The sequence below is a fragment of the Numenius arquata genome, chromosome 13, assembly GCF_964106895.1.
Source record: "Numenius arquata chromosome 13, bNumArq3.hap1.1, whole genome shotgun sequence".
Classification (NCBI taxonomy): domain Eukaryota; kingdom Metazoa; phylum Chordata; class Aves; order Charadriiformes; family Scolopacidae; genus Numenius; species Numenius arquata.
This window is the reverse complement of record NC_133588.1, coordinates 14940182-14961021: the sequence shown is the minus strand read 5'-3', so window position 1 is coordinate 14961021 and position 20840 is coordinate 14940182. Positions and strand designations below refer to the sequence as shown.

The window sequence follows — 20840 nt, the reverse complement described above, 5'->3', positions numbered from 1 at the left end:
AAACGTCCATCTTCTGTTTCTTTTGTTGTTGGGTTTTTTTTTTATATCAGCTGATGTGAATTTAAACATGTGCTGGAAGGATTTGCTGCTCAGAACGTGAGTGACTTTTGTTGTTTAAAATGTCATTGCTGTGCAATGAACCAGAACCAAGGATCTGCGTCGTTCAGCTCTGCATTGCCTTGCAGTTGGGCTGAGGGTATGTTCATTCGTGTGCGTGACTCTTCTGCTTCACTGAAAATGCAGTCAGACAGCCTGAAACAGTGGAAACTCCTGGAGGAACTGCTGAGTTAAGTAACAGAAGCCCTTTACTGCTGATTCTTTTTCATACACTGGCTTGACAGCAGCATCGTCGAAGTAACAGGCAATGGAATATAATAGATGACTTGTGATGATATGAACCTGCATTTCACAACAACTAAGGCTTTACGTCCACACTTCAGGCACCTGCATGCAGGGCTCCATTGACAGTACTTCTGTCTACAGGTATTTGCAAGCGCATCTATGAGAAAGCCAGCTATGAAAGATAGCCATATATTTTTTCAGCTTACAGAGTTCAGCACGTGATTATGATCTAATTTAAACTTGTAATTATTTGGAATGTATGAGTAATAAATCTCATGGATGAGTCTTTCCCAAAGAATGTGTGAGTTAATAAGGCTGAGAAATGTCCTTAAAATATGTTTCTTCTCATCGCTGGTGGGATTTTGATCTAGTGGACAAATTTAGTTTTCAAAGGATGTCCGTGTTTAATTTTTGCTGTTTAAGCCAGTAAGCTTGCAAGGAGCAGACAAAAGCAAGCGTTTGTTTCTTAGACATATTTTACAAGTGACAATCCCAAAGAAGGAATGTTGTCCTAGTCATTGTGAAACTTTTAAGTGTATTAATGCATGCAGAGAAAACCTTGTGCCAAAATACTGTCTCATATTTCCCTCTGTTGGAAACTGGTATGTTACATAAAGCTACTAGTAAGTTATTCTCAAGTATTGAAACGTTTTGTTCACAAATGAAACACTTTGTCCTGTAAATTGTACATATTTTGGAATAAAGTTACCTTCAGTCCATTTTTGCCTTCTCTTTTAATGGCTGTGATCTCCTGCCTGCACAGGCACGGGTTGGGTGTTCAGTGCCTATTGGCGAGTACCACCCATTGCTCCTGAACATTTTACTTTTTGAAAGCTCGGTATCTTTTGAGTTGGTAGAGATTTTGTAAATTAAAACTGTCTTACAATGTCAGTCCTTGATCTCCAGAGGCTGCAGAAGTTTTCCTGTGTAGTCCTGCTTCTCGGTGAATCCTAGGAAATTTAAACTTGCGACACAAAGAATGGCAAAGTGCTACATTTCATAAACCTGAAACAAATCCATTGGAGAGGTTCTCTGCTGTAAGTTAACCTGTGCATAGGTGCGAATTCCTGCGGAATTGGGTGCATTCTGGCAAGGCTGGAGCCTTCTGACCTGCAGCACCCAGGCTGGCTGCACTAGTGCTGCTCCATCTCAAACCTCTCAGCACCGCGTGCAACATTTAATCTTTAATTACCGTGTGTGCACAACGGAATACCTCTGTGGCTTCAGCTCACTGACCGCAGATGCCTTTCTTCTCCAACAGACTCTCATGACAGGAGGATTACTTTGGGTTCTTCCTCTCCCTTTCCATCCAGCCCTCCTGTAATTGTCAAGATCTCTAGTTCTAAGTAACATCAAGTAGAAATTCAACTAGAAATCCTACTAGAAAACTAACAGTTCTTTCTAACAGCTTATATTATTTTGCAATATATATTATGTGAGAAAATATTTTTTGCCACTATGAATATTTTTAAAAACCAAAAGTGGGGTAGGTTGGAATATGAATCATGCATTGTCTCTTTTCTTCCTGTGCAGCTCCCAGGCTGAGTAGCGATCCCACCACGCTGTGTTAGTTGGAGGATATCAAATGCCTGTTTTTATTGCTACCTGTGTATCTTGTATGTATAATTCAGAGTAGGTGAGCGAGCAGATGCTCCTTGCCTGGAAGTTCCTCTGTGCTATTACACACACACGGGAGCCACTCTGGCACACAGCAGGCTGCAGTTCTCAGTCCCCTCGTACCCTGAGGTGAGTATTTGCACAGGGCAGCGTTCAGCCCCAGTGGTACCAAAATACGGAAGGGATTTCCAGGGGGGAGTATCTCATAAGCATTTAGAAACTAAATACCTGTTCAAAGCATTTAAAATTATGAAAGAGCCAAATGTGTGAGCTGCTGACTGTCCTTCCGGCAATAACAGCCCTATTCCTATCGCGGGGATGATGCTGCTTAGTTCAGGCTGGGTTATCTCAGGCTTTTCATTATTCAGAACAGATTTGACCTATGGACAAAAGCAAGATACTTTGACAGACTGATCTTCATGAAACTTTCACAAATGGTAGAGAGTCTAAAAGGCAGGACGACAAACTTCAACTCTTCATTGAGAACAGATTGAGAAAAAGATAATGGCTGTTTTGAAGGGAAGCCTCATGTATTTTTTAACTACTTTCTTGTTTGCTGTTGCTGAGAAGGCACTTAGTTCTTCTGCTGGCAGCAAAAGCATCCCTGGCCAGTTTACGTTTGGTTCCTGAATTTCCTTCACTTAAAGAAATTGCATGCTGGCAAGCTGATTGTTTGCAGTCAAAACAATGGAATTAAAGAGAGAGGCAGATTTTCTGGCTCCAGGATTTGACAGTGAGTCCTCTGGAATCAGTCCTTTGGAAGTTTGAACTTAAAACAAAAGGGGAGAAAACGTTGATTAAACTTTCAGGTGTTCCATTATTGTATTTTCACATTGTTCCCTTGTTTTGTTTTGGCACCTTGAACGCAGGAAGCACTTCTGGCTGATCTAGCCCTTAAGTTTATTTCCTTTCCTTGAACGGGAATGGCTTTATTCTTGAGAGAATTTACACGTAAACAAGAAGCTGATGTTTCCTGTGGTAGAAGAACCCAGTGTATTCAAGGGCACAAAACTTGATTAACCTTATGATGGTTTAATTGTTGTGTATTCGTTTCTTTATGTTCTAGGCCTTTAGTTGGCAGCTTTTCTAGTCTTCTGCTCCAGGTCTCGTAGCAATAATCTCTGAGTGTGGTTCTTAGAAATATGATCTTGTATCAGGTTGTAGTAAAACTTCTGTCTAATCTGTCTGATTTCAGTTTCAAAAACCTCAGCAAAAATCTCACCTGGCATGAAACACTGGAAAACCTGGAAATAAAGTTTCTAGTTTTCCCTGCAACTTTAAACATTTTTTTCTGTAGTCCTAAAGAATTTACTACCTGTCCGCAATGGCTGCAACTTATTACTGTAACAAACAAATTTGGCTTTACTTACTGTTTATTGGCAATGCAGTTCATTTTTCAGTTCACTGCAGTGTTTTTAGTTGTCTGAATGGGAGAGACGATTTTCTCTCCTTCTAGAGTATGAAACATTTTAATAGTTTCACAGATACTTGTATGTTTTAATTTTTCTATTTAGTGGAAAATGAGACTGAAACAAGTATATACGGATTTATTTACGCTGGGACTGTTTGTGAAGGATGCCTCTTCTGTAGAGCTTGTATTTTATATCTAAATATGGAAAACAGGAATAGAAAATATGTTACCATAGGGGGAAGGGTGCAAAGAAGGGAAGAAAATGGTATGTTAGAGGGTGTCTCTGATCTGTCAGAATGATAGTGCCCCCGTGTAATGTAGCACCAGAACTGAATAGCTGTTGGGACAAGTTACTACAACAAAAAAACCTGTGTTTCCTGGAAACCAAGGACAGAGCTTGACTCCAGAGAGTCATCAGCTGAGATTTTCAGATACCCTGAGTAGTGAAGGAGGTATAAGATGCATATAGATCATAAGATCAACTATAATGACCTCTTTTTAATAGATCTTTATAAATTTTTTAATAGGTTCTTTATAAATTTGCCCCTTGACTTGCAACAAAATACCAACAGGTACAAAAAATGACTGCCATTTCAGATGGAAACGTTTAGCTTTCGCTCTCCAGGAAGAGTGAGGGAATGCAGAAGACAGTAATTCTCGCCTTGTGCCATTCCCTATTTTGTTGGCCGCTCAGCAGGTGGCACTCGTCTCTCCAGTACAGAGGTACCCTCGCTTGGAAAATCACGTTTCCTGCCAGAAAAACGGTGTCCCTGTTCTAACCTCCAGTGCGACAACTCCCATACTCTGCACCTCCAGCTGATGTGCCACCCTGCTTAATGATACACTTCTTACAGAATCGTAATATACTTTCTATACCAATCAGTGTTCTAAAAGATTTCCAGATTTCCCCAAGCAATTCTCAGGCGAACTTGTATTAGGAGACAAAGCCAACTGCTTGGAGCTGTTATTTAAAACTAGCACTCAGCTCCTGCGTTCTTCTCTAGAGCTTGTTTCACGTGAGTGTTGGACAAAGAGATGAAGCCCTGTCATCCTTCCCCTTTTTTAAAGGAATAAACACATAATTATTTAGGTACATAGACTACATATCACCTATTTTACCTAAACTGTGCCTCTAGGAGTTGATTATTCTTTAGCTCTGATGTTGAGATGCCTGAAGATGAACACAACAAATTGATGCCAGGAAACTACTAAAATCTACATTTACGCACATGTTTATTAGTAAAGAAATAAATCTAAAGAGACATTGAATTCCTCCATCTGTTTTAAAGTGGAAACTGTATACTACTGGGAGCTTTGCACTGGTATTATCTTTCCCTATTCTGAATTTTTATCAAAGCATCAAAAGAGGGGAAGGGTGAGCTGGAATGAAATCTCTGTCCTGAATGCTGAATTGGAGTTACCTGTGTGTCTGTGGAAAGGCTGCTGATTTACTCGCTTTTGTGTTAAACAAAAAGCAAAAAGAGCACTTGATCTGGAAGTCCCTCATGTAGTATGAGATAAAACATGAATAAGTGAATATCAGAATGCAGACAATACATGTTAAGCAGAAAGAAGCAAAGAGCACATTAACAGGATTAAAAAATGAATCTACTTACAACAAGTAAGAAAAAATAATTGTAAATAACTGGCAGTCCCACCACTCTCTGCTTTTCAGGTCGTTTCCATTTCTTTTAGGTGCCAAATTAGCAAGGAACATATGCAAATGTTTGTCTGTGAAGTTCAACAGGATTTAGGGCTGTTGAAGTTAAGAATATTATTAAGTGCCTTGTGGAGTAGCCATGGATTTTAGAATGTTCCTGAAGTTAGGCATTGCTTCAGTGCTCAGCATCATCACATACCTAATTACTGTGCGAGGCTACCATAGTCATTCAGAGAGAATCTAAATGAAGAGGTTGCGCTTCATCCCCAGAATAAGCTATTTAAGGCTCTAATGGATCTATCTTACGGTCAGGAAGAAACTAAACCTACCTGAAAGTAATTGGCGTTCATCAGCTTATGATGCTATTAATAGCATCTACAAAAACTACAACTATCCACATTGCTCACAGGGAAATTTTATTGTTTTCTCACGGTCTAACAAGCTTTAAAAGAAGCATGAAATTACAATATAAAACCGCTAGGTCAGTCTAGATGGCAGGGCAGCCCCTGGAACGTGGCTGACTGCTAAGGGAGATAGACCAGAAAGCAGCAGAACCTCCTGCATTTTTTGATTCGTTTCCTTCCTTGACCTCAGCGTTTCTCTTCCTGACGTTACAGGGTAAAGAGCCCTGGATGTCATCACATTTTGTATGTTGGTTTTGGTTTGTATGTGGAATCTGTGTGCAGGCACGGCGACTGTTCTTTTTAAAAGCAATAGGATTAGAAGCAGTTGCAATACCTTTGTCTGATGGAAGAGCACGGTGCCAGCGTTAACTGCCCAGGGCCTTCTTGCAAGAGCGAGACCTTTGTCTGGTTTGAGATAAGCCACGATTCATGAATTTCTATTTTTTTGTCCCCTGACTTCATCATTCATGATGTCAGCTCCTTTTTCACCCTTCTGCTCTGTTGCTCCAGCATCGTGCCTACAGGAAGCAATCTCAGCTGAAGCACAATTGAGCATCTTCTGAGAGATAATGGCTTTTGTAATTCTGTCAAGAAGGGTCTGAAGTGTCCTTGGGAGTGGCATCTCTCACAGGTGGAAGTACTCGTGAAGACCTAAAGTCAAAGATTCAGAGCCATTTGGATCAAGAACATTTGGATCTTTTTATGCCTTACAGCTGCTGGATTTTTCGTATCTTCCATGTTTCCCATACAGTGTTCTTTTTTTATTGGCAGGTTCTTCATTTCACCTTGGAATGTATGAACAGTGTTACCTGTTATGTATCTCCATATTAATGCCACACGTTGCAGGACAACAGTCAGACTAACTAGAATGGGTTGAAATCTCTTCCTTTTCTGAAGCTGCATCAGCTGTGGCATCTATGCTTAACTCACCTTCTGATTTTAATTGATTTCTTATGGTCTTGGCTTCTTGACCTGTACTGTTGTCAAGAGATGGCAACACGGCTAAGTGAAAACTGGTAATTGTTGGAAGTTTCATCTTGGAAGATTCATTCAATCCTTTTAAAAACAGCAGAACTATTTATATAAGAAAAAATTCTTTGCATGTTCTTTATCATCTTCTCCACAAAATGAGATATATCAGTTTGGGAGTTTTTTTTCTTTTCCACTCTAGTCTTAATTGAGGCTTTTTTTAGCTTATGCTGTCTCCAGAAGTCTTAAGCCAATCACTTAGAGTCAACAGAGGTGGTTAATGCTTAACTGATAAAATTGTGTGTGAGCTTCATCATACAGCAAGGCAGATTCACAAGGTCGTGAACTGAGGTAAACTCTTACAATTCTATTTTCTTGTTAATATTGTGTCTTCATTTGGATCCTGATATTTAAAAACAAAACAAAACAAAACAAACCCAAAAACCCACAAACCAAAAGCCAACCACAAAGCAACTTTTCCAAGCGTCACATTTCTCCGTTCAGCAGAAGGTGCAGCTCTTAGGAAGTTATTCACTGATCTTTGTTTGACGTCAAATGTCCTTGTTACAACACTGTGAATGGCACAAGTTGCATCTTAATAGATAAAGACCGCACGTCCTGGTTAGGTGAAGGGGATATTTGGTACAGAAGATCGATACCATTGTTCTTTAACAGAATACTTATTTTTTTACATATATACCTCAGGCATATTACCTAATTCTAATCCGGCACTTCTCTGAGATGTGACTAAGATATTGTCTTGGGGAAATAAATAAAGTCTGAGTTAATAGTTCATGTGAAGCGGTGTGGGAAGGTATTTTTAAAGTATAAGCATGAAGAACAAGTGTATCATGCCAGGTTTACAAACTGTCAGATTAAATACCATTTTCAGATTCACATAGTCATATATGATTATTAAACTCTCGAGGTGATATTCTCGTGTAACACCTACACAGTTCATCAGCTCCAGAAGAGCTGCACAGAGACAAATGAGAGTAGGAGCTGACCTTTCCGACGCACATACTGAGTCACAACTTCATCCCCAAAGCTGATGTAATCGTAATGCACTTCGCCTTTACATCCATTTTATCTTCCTACAATTCTCATGACTAAAAATAAACCTGTTCTGGAAAGTTAAAGTGGACATGTGACAGTGGCCACTTTGGATAAGCCCCAGCACTCAGACGCTCCTCCCTATTAATGGTTCCATTGTCGCTCTGCCTAATGCTCCCAGCGCCAGCATCTGCTCTCTCCTAGATTACCTGCAGTCAGGACAATTGATAAATGCAGCAGAAGAAAAGCTCCCAGATCATTTGCCTTTTTGGTTTTTTTTTGGGCAAATCATTTAAATCTTAACAAAAAAGGGGACCAAAGGTCTCTGCCTGGTGTGTTGGAAATTCTCAGGCATCCGAGGGATATTTAAATGCGGTTTGGCACAGCAGAAATGTCAGGGTCGCTCGGTGCCACCTCAGCTGTCTTTAAAACTTTTTGATGTCAGCTGCAAGACGCAGAGATGGGTCGACAAAAAGTTATTAGGACAATGTTATCAGGATAAACTTTTACTCTGTGAGTATGCAATTTAAATCTGCAACGGGAGAGGAATCCGTAGGAATTAAAACAACGCCTGAGGGCCATTTCCTAAGTCAGTCGACACCAATTGTAATGTAAGACCTTCTGCTTTCCTTACCCTGTGAAACAGCAACACCAGACAGCTCTAGGGTTTACATTATGACTGCTCTGTTCCTGCTGGCACCTTCAAAATTATCATAAAAATATTATTTTCCAGTGAAAAGATAATAGGTATTTCTTTAAAGGGGCTAGCTAGGTCAGTACTAATGATTTCTTTATCAGCTTTGCTATTGACAGTATTATTTTTTAAAAAGCCCTGGATAAAGTCCTTACTATAGCACTATAAACAGACAGACAGATCAGACTTTTAAACTTACATGTTGGAAATTTTGTGAACTAAATTAAGGCAGAGAGGGGGTGGTGTATGGGTGCCTACCACTGCATATATTAAGCCATCGTTTCTGTATGTGTGGCGGTTCTAAGGATTTAAGCGTTTGCTGTGTACAAATATTTACAGTAGGCAAAATCAACAGCACTTCCTTTTATAAATGGGGCCTGATGCTTCCCATTCTCAACTCTTACCACAGTTTCCACATCACAGAAGGATGCCCGAGGCTGCAGGCTATTTGAGGGAATGTCTCTCTGCATGTTTGTTAAATCTCTGGGCTCAAAACTTTCATTTACTTTGTCTGTCTGAAATTCGTGAGACGAGGAAGACCAGCCTCAGAAGTGAAGGATGTGGGTAGGAATTCCCACAGCCTCACCCTTGGCAAGTGAGCAGGAAAGTAAAAAGAAAGCAGCATCATACTTCCCCCGGGAGATTCAGCAAGACACGATGGGAATGTTCAAGAGAAAAAAAGTGAGAAATACCTTTGTTGGGGAGGCTGGTGGAGTTACATGGTGACAGTGCTCAGCAGAGACCAGGCTGAGGTGTCCCCACGTGTGCCAGAACTTGAGGTGTCTGCAGGAAATTGCAGGTGAAAACGTGAGCACCTCTAGGATTAGCTGGTGAGGTGATGTTTTGATGATTTAAATACCATTTAATTCTGATTTTTTAAAAGCCTGTGAATTACTTTCTTCCACTCTACTCCACAAGGAAATGATTTACAGTGGGCATGCATTTATATCAAGTCTCTTTCCACCCTTTTCTCCTCTATCCACATGCCCATACAGTTTTCTCATTCTCTTGCAAGGCTGAAGAACCATCAGGTTTTTACCTGATGATGACCAGAGCTGAACTCAGCTGAAATTTCTGAACTGTGTTCTCATGTCAATCAGTTTACATGGGTGTTCATCTGCATCTCGTCTTTCCTTGACCTGGCTAGTCCAAAGCTTATTGTGGTGGTTTGTGTTTGTTTTTCTTTCTTATCACAAGATCTTCTCATTTTTTATGCCAGTCTCTGGTTTACTAACTTTGGGAAATCTGTATTTTCAACTCGGTTCCATGAACCACGTTGCCTACAATCACCAGTGAAGAAAGGAGTTGGCTGGTTTGGGGTTTTTTTGTTCTGTGAAATTTTATGAAGGTTATGGGAGAAAATAAGAGGCCTAAAAAGCCAAAATGCAAGAGTATTGCACAAGTTTATGTTAAGAAGAAGTTAGGCAACTAAAATTACCAGAAGAGGGGAAGTCAAACTCTACTAAGGCATCCCTACTGTGTAAAGTACAGCAGAAGCTAAATTACTCCAAAGTCGTGTTCTCTGTGTATACCGCAAAGACACATCCAAAACTGACTGAATGTGTAATCAGGTTTAAACCAATTTAGTTTATTAGTTCTGTTAGTTTCACAATAGTTAAAAAATGCAAAAATTTTGCATATCATTGTAAAAGAAAAAAAAAGTTCTTACTGTTTACTGGTTTTAATTAACATCAGCAAAACCAATCAGGGTTGGTTCCTCAGAAAATTTTCATTATGACAGAGAGAAATTACTAAAAAATAATTCTAAAGGATGTAGCCTTAAAGTCTGTTTGAACAGTTCCGTGGGTCTCTTCCTTTTCTCCCATGTTAGCATGAGTAAATGAAAACCAAACATGACTTCATGTTATTTTCCTGAAATACTGATTTTTTGGAGGGAGGCATGGGAAAGAGGCCTAACAAATCTTTCCCATAGTCTGCATTAAAGGACAAGTGAGACAGTTTTAAGATCCTGGGCTAATGAATTTAGGTATAATCCTTTACGTTACTACTATTTAATTTTTCGAAACCTATGATCATCCTGATAATGTAAGACAATGACACGACAAATCACTGGGGAGCATAATGGTGTCAAATTTAACACTGCTGGGCATATTTTTTCATTCCCTACTTATGAACCATCTGTCATCAAAAAGATTTGGAACCCAGGGGCAATAAGCTAGGAATTATTTTCATACTTATTAATAAAGGAATTAAAGCTGATAGTTCTAATATGACACAGCGGGGAGCTTTTCCCCGTGTTCTGGTGGGTTTGGGTTTTTTTTAACTCTTGGTTCTTACCGGGTTTACTTGTCCCATTAATCTCATCAGCCGCATTTCCACCGCCTAGACTTTCAAAGGAACACCAAGTGCTGCAGATAAAACGATGGAGGTGTAAAACCTCCTGCTCAGAAGCTAAATCAGAATCACATGTCAACACAGTTCAGGCTCAGTCCCTGGCAGGGCGGCAGGATCATTGTTTTTAATGCAATTTACTAATTAAAAACGAGTACCAGATTACGGAAAGTCTGGAACGAAGCGGCTTGCTAAAATAGAGTTTTAGCTCCTTGAACTGGCTGCGCCAGAGCCTGCTTTTCATTAAACTGCAATTCATTTGAATATCGCTTGGCAATTATCAAACGCTCTTCCGAAAAGAAGAAAGGCAGTTTATGTTTCGTAATCACAAACCGTGGTGAGAGCGGAGCTGCTTTTCCTACAGATGGCAAGGCGCAGCAGGGCTGCGGCAGGTGTATTTTATTCAGCAGATGTACTGTAAACGCATTACAGCAGATTAGCTGGATTTCTTCCTTTAAATGTACACTGCGAGATCCAACTTGCAAGCCAGCTGTTTCTTATCGGCCCCTTTAATCTCCCAGAGCCCGGCTTTGCCTCTTCCTTTTAGCAGCTATTTCTGTAAGGGATCGGACGAGGCAGAGCGCCGCTATGAATCCTAATGCCTCCACCGGGGAATCCCTCCCGCCTCCTCTTTTTGGATGAGATCCTCGAGGAAAGACCCAGAACGCAGCGAGGAGGAGGAGGAGGAAGAGGAGAGGGCCGGCGTAGCGGCGGTACCGGGGGAGGCGGGCCGGGGGAGCCGCCGGCAGCGGGGGTGTCGCTGGGGAAGGTGGCGGGGACGAGCCGGCGGAGCCATGGGGGAGGAAGGATGACAGGGGCCGCCTCTCGCCGCCCGACCCCGGCACCTCCGCAGCGCCGCGGACACATGCACCCGCCGGCATCCCCCGGGGCCGGCCGCGACGGGGACAACGCCGAGGCCATCCCGCTGCCGCCGGCTCCGGGCGAGAGGCAGAGCCCGCCGAGCGGGCGCTAGACCGTCCCGAGAGGAGCAGCCCCGGGGCCCCGCCGGCACCCCCCCGCCCCCCATGGATAAGGCGGGCTCGCTGCACACCTCGGTGCCCACGCCGCCCCCCCGCCTCTACCTGCCCCGCAACTTCAGCTGCAGCGCCTGCCTCTATGGCAGCCTGGCCGAGCAGTGCAAGGGGGGGTGCAGCCCCGACGGCGACGCCGCGCCCCCCCCGACCCCCGCCGTGGTGCGGGAAGCGGCGGGGGAGAAGCCCCGCGGCCGGGAGCCCTCGCTGCCCGCCGTGCCCCCCAGCCCCACCCAGCGCCGCCGCGCCAAGTCGCTGCCCACCCCCGGCGACCGCAGCCTGCGCCCGGCGCTGCAGCAGAGCCCCTCTCGCCGCAAGACGGTGCGGTTCGCCGACTCCCTGGGCCTGGAGCTCACCTCCGTCCGCCACTTCTGCGAGGCCGACCTGCCGCAGGTCCCGCTGCCCGCCCCGCCGCGCCCCGCCGACCTCCTCAAGACCAGGAAGCCGCCGGCGCTGGGCGAGCTGGAGCCGGTGCTGTTCGGGCCGCCGCCGCCGCTGCTGGAGCCGCTCTTCCCGCCGCAGCCCGGCGCCAGCCCCGGCTTCTCCGAGCGGGTGCGGCAGCACAAGGTGAGGCTGGAGTGGGTGCGGGCCGAGCCGACGGGGCTGCGGGGCGCCGTCCGCGTCCTCAACCTGGCCTACGAGAAGGCCGTGTCGGTGCGCTACACCCTCAACCGCTGGGCCAGCTGCGCCGAGGTGCCCGCCGCCTACCAGCCGGCCGGCCCGGCCGACGGCCTCACCGACCGCTTCGCCTTCCTCCTGCCCCTCGGCCCCGCCGCCGCCGCCGCCGAGCCCACGCTGGAGTTCGCCGTCCGCTACCGCGTCGCCGGCGCCGAGTACTGGGACAACAACGAAGGGGCGAACTACCGGCTGCGGGGCCGACAGCGCGGCCCGCCCGCCCCCGGCCCGCTGCAGGACCCCGACAGCACCGCCTGGATCCACTTCATCTGAGGCGGGGGGCGGCTGGGGGGGGGGGGGCGGTCCCGCCTTCCCTGAGGGGCCAGGGGATCCGCGGGGCCTGTCCTGCCCGTCCTGAGGGGCCGTCGGGCCCGGTCCCGCCTTCCCTGAGGGGCCGGGGGCTCCCCTCACGGGAGGGCCCGGCACCGCCTCCCGGGCGCTGCGGGCCCAGCACAGGCCTCGCGTCCAGCCGCTTCTCTCCAAGTCGCCAGGACATATTTTCCTGAATTCTGTTTACAGAAGGATAATTTATATTTTCTATTTCACTCGCCACGTCGAGGGGAAACCGCCCAGGTGTCGGGGGGGAGGCCGGGCGGGGTTTCCACCTCAGTCTCCCGGTGCGCGATGGCTGCCCCCCCCGCAGCCGCCCCGCCGGGCTGTGTGTGGAGCGGGAATTTGCAGAATTTACTAGCCAGGACCAGGATCCGCAGGTGCAAGGGAATGCTGCCGGAGGTCAGGATCGTCTGCTGTCACCTCGGCCGGGTCAGATGCTGGTGACAGGGAGGGCAGTGTCAGGGGGCATCCGTCCAGCCATCCTATATCTCTAATCCTGATTAAGCAAAGCCCGGCTCCGGTGAGGTGCTGGGTCCCTGTTCAGAGCCTCGCTGACCCACTCGTGTTAATTGCCCTGGTGGGGTTAAGGGCCTGATAGGGCAAGGTTAAGGGACAAATTACAGTTCTGAACCCATAAAAGGCAAGAGAATGGATGCCCCCAGGTGTAGTTGTGTTTCATCAGGCTGTATAAATGATTGATTGGTTTAAAACAAAGATATTTTTATATATTTTTAATTTTGAACCCTGTTTCATGTGTTTCAACATATTAAGAAAAGAAAAATAACGTCACATTTTATTTTAAATGTGATCCACTGAGAGATTTATTTTATATTTTTTTTTTAAAGTAAGTGTTCCGTTGTAAAATTCACGTGGCATGGCATGTCGTTGTAAAGGGTTGTCAGGATCTGGTGTTTGTTCCAGTTGGATTGGTCCCATAAAGCTGCTTGTGCTCAGTTCAGCCGGAAAGTGGTGGAATTGCACCAAAGGAACTAGAGATGGCAAGAGTTGAATCCGTAATTTTGGTCCGCATCCCAAACAACACTTTCAGTTTTATTCCTGTTAACAGTTTAATTGCATTTCCTATGCTAAAGGTATCAGTGCAGGAGCCTGCTTTCTGAAAAAACAAAATGCTCCAAATTTTTCATAGTCATTTCAATGAGTGACAGATTCCACAAAACTGGCTAAATTTGGGAGACAAATTGAGGAAAGTCATATCTTGCCACATAAATATATCAATAAAAATTACAGAGCATGCTGACTTCTGCCTTCAAAGGTATGTGTTAAGCTATATTAGCAGTAAACATAGCATTTTCCTTTTTGAACTTGCTTTCTCAGGAGTTCAGCTGAATACAGGTTGTGCTGGTGCCAAATCTGGGTGCTAATTTTCCAGGATTTAGGCATGTATGTGTTTGCTGGAGAGGGACCTCTACAAATAACAGCTTCTGAGAGTGGTAAAAACGACGTCAGTGTGATCATCTGATTATGAAGGGCTGCAAGGTCAGGCCTTTAATGTTTTGGATCTTCTGTAGATTGTTTAGGAATCAGATGTGACTTTTTAAACGCTTTCGAGGAACACAAAAATGCAGTTAAGTGTCCCAATGAGTAATGGCTTGAGTAACGTGGAGTTCTCGTAGAACCTTTTGACTTTGATGGGAATTAAGAGCACTTTTGTCTCCTGAGGGTCTGGTTCGGTCAGAATAATTAAACTTAAATTCAGGGGAAAAAAAGAAAGGGTCTAGAAACTTGGTGGGAAAAGAGTATTTCATTTAATTTCTCTAGATCACTGTTTCTGATTTAATAGAAATAATAGCAAGGCTACTTTCTGTAGTATTGGTAACTTGGTTTTAGTTTCCCAGAGAGTTTTCTAATCCCTGTGTTCTTAATGGAAACAGAATATAAAAGAAATGTAGTGTCAACATCTACTGAGTATTTTACATTTCAGAATATTAAGGCCCCGATCTTGTAATAATATTGTTAGTACAAATTTATAAAGCTAGAATTCATGGTGAAACAAATTGAGTGCTGTATTTGATAAAGAAACCCCAAGTGTCTTTTAGTTAAACTTGTATAAAAAAAAAAAAAAAAGAGCCTTAATACTGGAGAGAAGGAAAAGGTCTTGTCTCCGTTTGAAAGCACTTTGAAATCTGGTGGAAATACAGCCAAATGTCTCTTTACTGATGTGTGTAGCTTTCCAAAACACTTTTTGCTTGGCCTTTTTTACCCAAATAGTGAACCGACAACTGTTCCGTAGATTGATGAAAATGCTTGGAGAAAAAAATAGTTTCTGTGCATTTTAGATTAACTGATGCTGCAACTTTGCTTATAAAGATTTCACAAGATTTCCTGTTTACTGTTTTAATGGCTTTAGAAACACGAATGGTGCTAAAACCATTTTTAACAGTGAATAACTCTAATCCTAGAACTTTTTTTTTTCCAGTGAATGGCAGTTTTCCTTGTCATCTGATTTATGCAGCATCTGTAGGTCTCTAATAATTTCAAAATCACTTAAAAATCTCCTTATAGCAGTTGTAGTTTAAACTAGATTTGGAATAACTAAACAGATGTACATACATCAAGTACACTAGCAAGTTACTGTATTATTTTCTTTTTTAATCTTGACTTAAGTGAAATTACTGTTGCTCTCACTTGAAATTTTGTAGGCAGAGTTGAGCTATGGCTTTATAATACTGTTCAGATATTACTGCTCTTTACTTTTTATTTATGGCCCCATTTGTCAAATAATAAATATGAATGTTAAACCTTTTGAGGGTGTAGCGTACCAGAAGGATGTCTCACAAAACAGAGACTCCCGACCTTTCAAGCAGTTAAGCTTTTCCTCAACGCTATATTTCGTGGGTAACTTTCTGGGCTTGAACTTGGTCACAGATGATCAGTGATATATGTGCAAGTCCAGTAAAAGACATGGTCTTCTAGAAACGTTTATAAACACCTAATTTTTAAAGCCTGGGAAAGTAAGCTTGCGCCCGGTCAGCTTAGACTAGAGAATGCTATTGATGAAGTCTGTGGAAGAAGTTTGAGGTGTTTTAATAGAAATTTATCAGTGGTATATGTCAAAGCTGCACTACTTCGATTACACATTTTTTCACTTCTATCACATTAATTGATTTTCAAGCAAGATTTATTCAGATTTCCAAAAACATGTTCAGTTGCAATGACTCTGAGTATTTTTTTCCACTGGCACCGTTCATGTAGTTTCCAGTCCTTTAGCTTCAGTCTGATGCTATCTCTGAGTGGTTTGCTAGAAGCAGTGCAATAAATGGAGAGGAAGAAAAAAATCCCAAATAATAATTATATAATATTTACGTAAATTATGACTTTGAGGAGAAAAACCTATGTTGAAGAGGATAATTTTCAAGTTGGCGGGACATCAATCATTTTAATGGGAGCAAGAGCAAGACAACTTTTTAAAACCACACTTCTAAAGAGCATAGCTCCACAAAATGAACTTTCACGGGCAAAGTGAAATATTTGAAAATTTTCAAGCCAACCTTTTTCTGGAGAAAAATGTCATCTCTTTGTATTTTTATTTGCATGACTAGAGCCCGTGTCACCTTCCTTTCCAACTGATACTAGAATGGTTTAGGCAATAACCCCTAGGTCCTGTACTTCACTTTGAAGTGAATTAATCATTGCTTATGTCTCTGCAGATGTAAAAATGTGTCCGTCACTTATTGTGCAAAGTTGTAGCTTTGTGAAATGTGCCATGTTATTTTATGTGCAATACAATGATACTTCATACAGCGAGTCAAATTGTACTGTATGTCTGATATATGTTGATGTTTGCTGCTTCACACTTAAACTGGTAGAGTTTTTGCATGTATTTCTAGGCCTTTCATGGCAATATTTTTGAAATCTACCCTAATTATTAGAAATCCTAACAGGAATCGAAACAATTAAGTGACTGTAAGCAGAATAGCAGCTGGCTAAACATAGTACTACTTATTAGCATAAAATCAGTAACTGAAGTGGTCCTCCTCATTTTCAATAAATGTACATTATTTCAGGTAAACTAATTTTTTTTTCTCCTTTTTACCATTTGCAAGTAACTTTTTGATGTGAATGTGTGTGCCTCGGTATCTGAGTAAACAGCAGAATCATTGCACACTCTTTGTTTCAGCGTATGTGAGGGGGGGAAAATGTTTCACTTGAATGAACAAATGTCTGTTCATGCGTAAGCGTGATCTCTTTACAGATACGTGAAACGTTTTTCCATAGGGCCAACAGGCAAACATCTGCTAATTCTGTATTTTAATGTCAAGTAACCTACAGAAACACCCAGAATCTGCTTTTTAACATAATATTAAATATATATTGAAATTTTTATGTGCCTTTCAACATTTCCTAGGAAGAAATCTCATGTGTTCCTTAGCTCTCTCACCCAAAGTCTGATAATGGCTTTGTCATTAAAATGAAATTTATATTAAAAATATAACAATACATTCTGATTCCTGACACACTTTCAGCTGTGCCAGAAATCCTGTATCTGTAGCAGCCAGAATAATTTGGTAATATTTTCCCTTATTACAGTGAAAGAAATTACAGTCAGAACTGTGTCTTCCTGGTATACCTCTACAATTATGTAGTTAAGTAAAAAAGGAAAAACCAAACCCAACTGTGACTATAGTTAATATAACAAAATACATTTATTGTACATATTCACCTCTTACGCAGATATTCTAAATATATATTCTATCTGAAACCAGAAGTTCTAGTTTTTTATGAAATCTATTTGTGGATTTAAGCTTTTACTGTTATTTATTTTATGCTGCATAGTGTACATCATTAAAACTTTTGGATGGATTTAGTCTATTTGCACAGTTTATATCATGAGATAAAAGTGCTCACTATAAGGAATACCTGAAGAAAATGACTCTCACCTTCCAATTATACTGCATGGCTTTTTGGCAAATCATCAGTAATTCTGTTTCCTGTATGCACTTCATGTGTACATCATTACTGAGATGAAAATATTTTTGAGCACTAATATTAAGGGTTTTTTCAAACCTAAATAGTTTAAGGTAGGAAGTAAATACAGTCAGTTTTGCTGTAAAAATAAAAAGCCCCTAGCCTTACATAGAGCTGATCAGTGTGTTTTAAAAATGGAAGATGGTGACGCTTTTTCGAAATGGAACATGTTCAGGGAAACATACCTGTTTCAATAAGAAGGTTTTCTCAGGTTCAGCTTATATGAGATAATTGCCGTAAAATAATGAAGTGGTAAGAGCACTTCCTTAAATCAGTGTATGGTCTTGAATGTAGGTCTTCCATGGTCACGGTGAAGACTGAGCTATAAAATCACTTACTATTGGTTGGACTCTTTCTTTAGCCAACTTATAAACATGACTTTTAAATTATTTTGCAGAGAGGATTTTTGACCCTGGATTTTCCTATCTTGTACAAATATCCTCTTCAGTCAGCTGTCTTGGATTTCGTTTGAGTTGTCTGTTGTTGAGAAAGGTCTGACTTTATTTTTATGCAACATAGGAAGATTATTTTCTGTTATATTTTTTGGGGAGAGGCAGGAAAACTTTTCCTTTCAATTTTATTTTTTTTAATATTAAACAATAGCATGCAGAATAAAAATATGCTTGAAATAACACATGCACTAGCAATTCCAAAGAATTATATAGCTAAGAAAAATGTCAAATGCGAGATCTGCTTTTTTTAAAAAGGTATGTGCTTTGATTTAGTAAGGCAGGGAGAAAGTCCTAGTCTCCAGTGCAAGTGTATTAATACCAGGGATTTCCTTCTATGCAATATCATGGTGCACCTGTTTGGTTTTTTTTTTTTTTAGGGATAGATTTGGTTGGTATAGTTGAGGTATTGGTGTGTTGTGTATAGAATATTTTGTTAAAAGCCTCATTAAGGAAACTGTATGTCTTAAATAGTGTTATATCTTTAGGCTCTTTTTGTCTTATCTCAGTCTAATCTGACTTCACTAAATCATAATCATATCCTTTGAATAACAGTAACAAAACAATATGTCATAAAATTGCATAATGAAGTCTCACACATTATACTTTATCACCTTCTAGATCAAGGAGTTGTGTTACTATTGTGAGTTTTAAAATTTTTGTATTTCTCTATCTTAAAAATAAGCCAAACTGTATTATACTTTTAAACTCAAAGAGCTTATATATATATATGTTTTTAAAGCTGATCAAAAGTTGTAAAACTAAAATTGGTTGGGATTACCCCTAAGTCTGGTTTCTAAACTGTGGTATAACAAACGCTTGTGTGTGTCTGGAGCTGCACCCTGATGTGAAGCTCATGCATTTTAAAGCTGATACAAAACGAGCTCTGCCTGGGTGTGAAACCTGCCTATGTCTGGGCATCAGTCCGTCTCGTAATGCAAGAAAACTGACTGCTGTGACAGAAAATTACTCTTCTTGGAATGGTTTTAACAAACCTTACTCCTCCCCTCTACTGTTACACAAATTATTTCTCTCTGTCTGTTGAAGACTGTGTTTTTATTACTGTTTCTTTGATTTACCTTGACTTTGTTTAAAAAAAAAAAAAAAAATTTGTTTCTTAACTATGTACTTAACTGGTGAATTACTTCTGGTTGTAGTTTCTTCTGCAATGTTTATATTTCACCAAGTAATGTTTGTTTCTAATGTTTGTAAAAGTCATGTAGTAACACCAAAAGTTCAAAATTGATGTTTTCTAATAATGCCTTGTAATTTACCTAGCCTTACAGTATTTCAGACAATTTTCCACCAAAACCACATCTAGTCACCGGTTGTCACAATTATGAAATATATATATTTATAAACCTGTAGCTTCTAGCTGTCATTAAAGATTAATGATACAAATTGTGAGCACGTGGTGAATATAAACCTTTTTCTTTTTTTTTTTTCAATTGACAAACCATGAGTTCTTTTTTTTGTTGAGGATCTGAAACAATAATGTTCTGATTCATCTGTAGTGCATGTATGAAGACACGTTGTGATGCATCTGCACATGTGGGGACAAATATCTAATGTTTGGGCCAGGTTTTCCAGACTGCATGTCTTCGGGCAGTCCCCATGGAGAGTGTTCCCTCTGGAAGCTGCAGTGTGTTGGGTTGTGTTGGTACCGGTTCTGAGGTGTAGCCGGCTTTCAAGAAGACAGGATGAGATTATCAGTGAGCGTAAATGTATGTAGCTGTCTTTAGTCTTGTATCGGTAACTCCGTTTCAGGTGTAGTTTAGCAGCCTGTAGTTCAGAAAGGGATGCCTGTACTTCAGCTGTTTGTGCCTTCCCACCTTCCCGGCTTTGCATCGTTACGGGCACTAGGACATTGAAACATTCTCAAGTGCAGCTCAACATTTAGCTGCCAAAAGCCCGTGCTGGAAAGTACAGAAACACTGGTCTTTCAGGAGAGGAAGGAGGGTCTTTCATAGAGGGAAGACATGAGATTTGTGAAAAGAACTGTGATTTTTTTTTTTTTTTAAATATTTTAAAAAATAACAGTTTAAATTTTTGCGGCGCTGAAGGACTGGGAGGCAGGTTTCTAAGCCCCGTGTGCATTCAGCAGTAGCTGCAGTTCAAGCCATTTCTTTACCCAGCACATGCCTTTCCTCCAGCCATGATGCAGAATTGAAGCTCTCTAGGTACTGGAGAAATGAATCGTAAGGACTATTCCAAATATTCTTTCTCTATTGACTGCCAAGTTCAAAATATTTGTTTCTTGAATTGTTATAATGTGCCGGTTTTCACAGTCTTTCACTGTAGGCAGCATCTTGTCTTACAATGCCAAGAACAGGTTTTGGCTTTTCTTTAACTGACACTTTTTAAGCCTTCTTTATAATACAGATAAAAGCCATATAGCCATAAGGAGAAAAAATGTTACATGTTTGTTCTTGTGTAATTAGTACAACTTATTTTTCTATATTTTTTTCAGAAACATCTGCTTAGCTATCTCATTGTTATTAATAATAATATTTTCATGTGTTTCTTCGGAAGGGCAAAGTAATTAAAACGTACCCCCAGACTTAATTTTTTTTTTTTTTTTTTTCCCAGAGGGAATGTTTTCTGATTTAACGTCTATCTAACCTTTTTGTTCAAGTAAAAATGAGCTCTTAGCTCACAAAAATTACAGAATCCAGAACTGCTTTCTTAAGATGCCATTATATAAATATTAGACTGTAATAGTTAGATAATAGAGTGTGATTTCCCCTTTTCTTTTTGGTCAGACATATGCTTTGAATTTAAAACTGCTGTTACACTTGAGTGATGCTGAAGTGATGAGATTACAGTTCTGGGTGAAGATCATGATGAAGTCATGGTGCTCTAAA

General features: G+C 41.4%; 1 protein-coding gene across 1 annotated transcript; it reads left to right on the top strand.

Annotated features, from left to right (window-relative positions):
* Nucleotides 1-11527: 11527 nt before the first annotated feature.
* On the top strand, nucleotides 11528-12481 carry PPP1R3E (protein phosphatase 1 regulatory subunit 3E). Its single transcript, XM_074158155.1, has one exon. The coding sequence runs from the start codon at nucleotides 11528-11530 to the stop codon at nucleotides 12479-12481; it is 954 nt and encodes a 317-aa protein (XP_074014256.1).
* Nucleotides 12482-20840: the final 8359 nt, after the last annotated feature.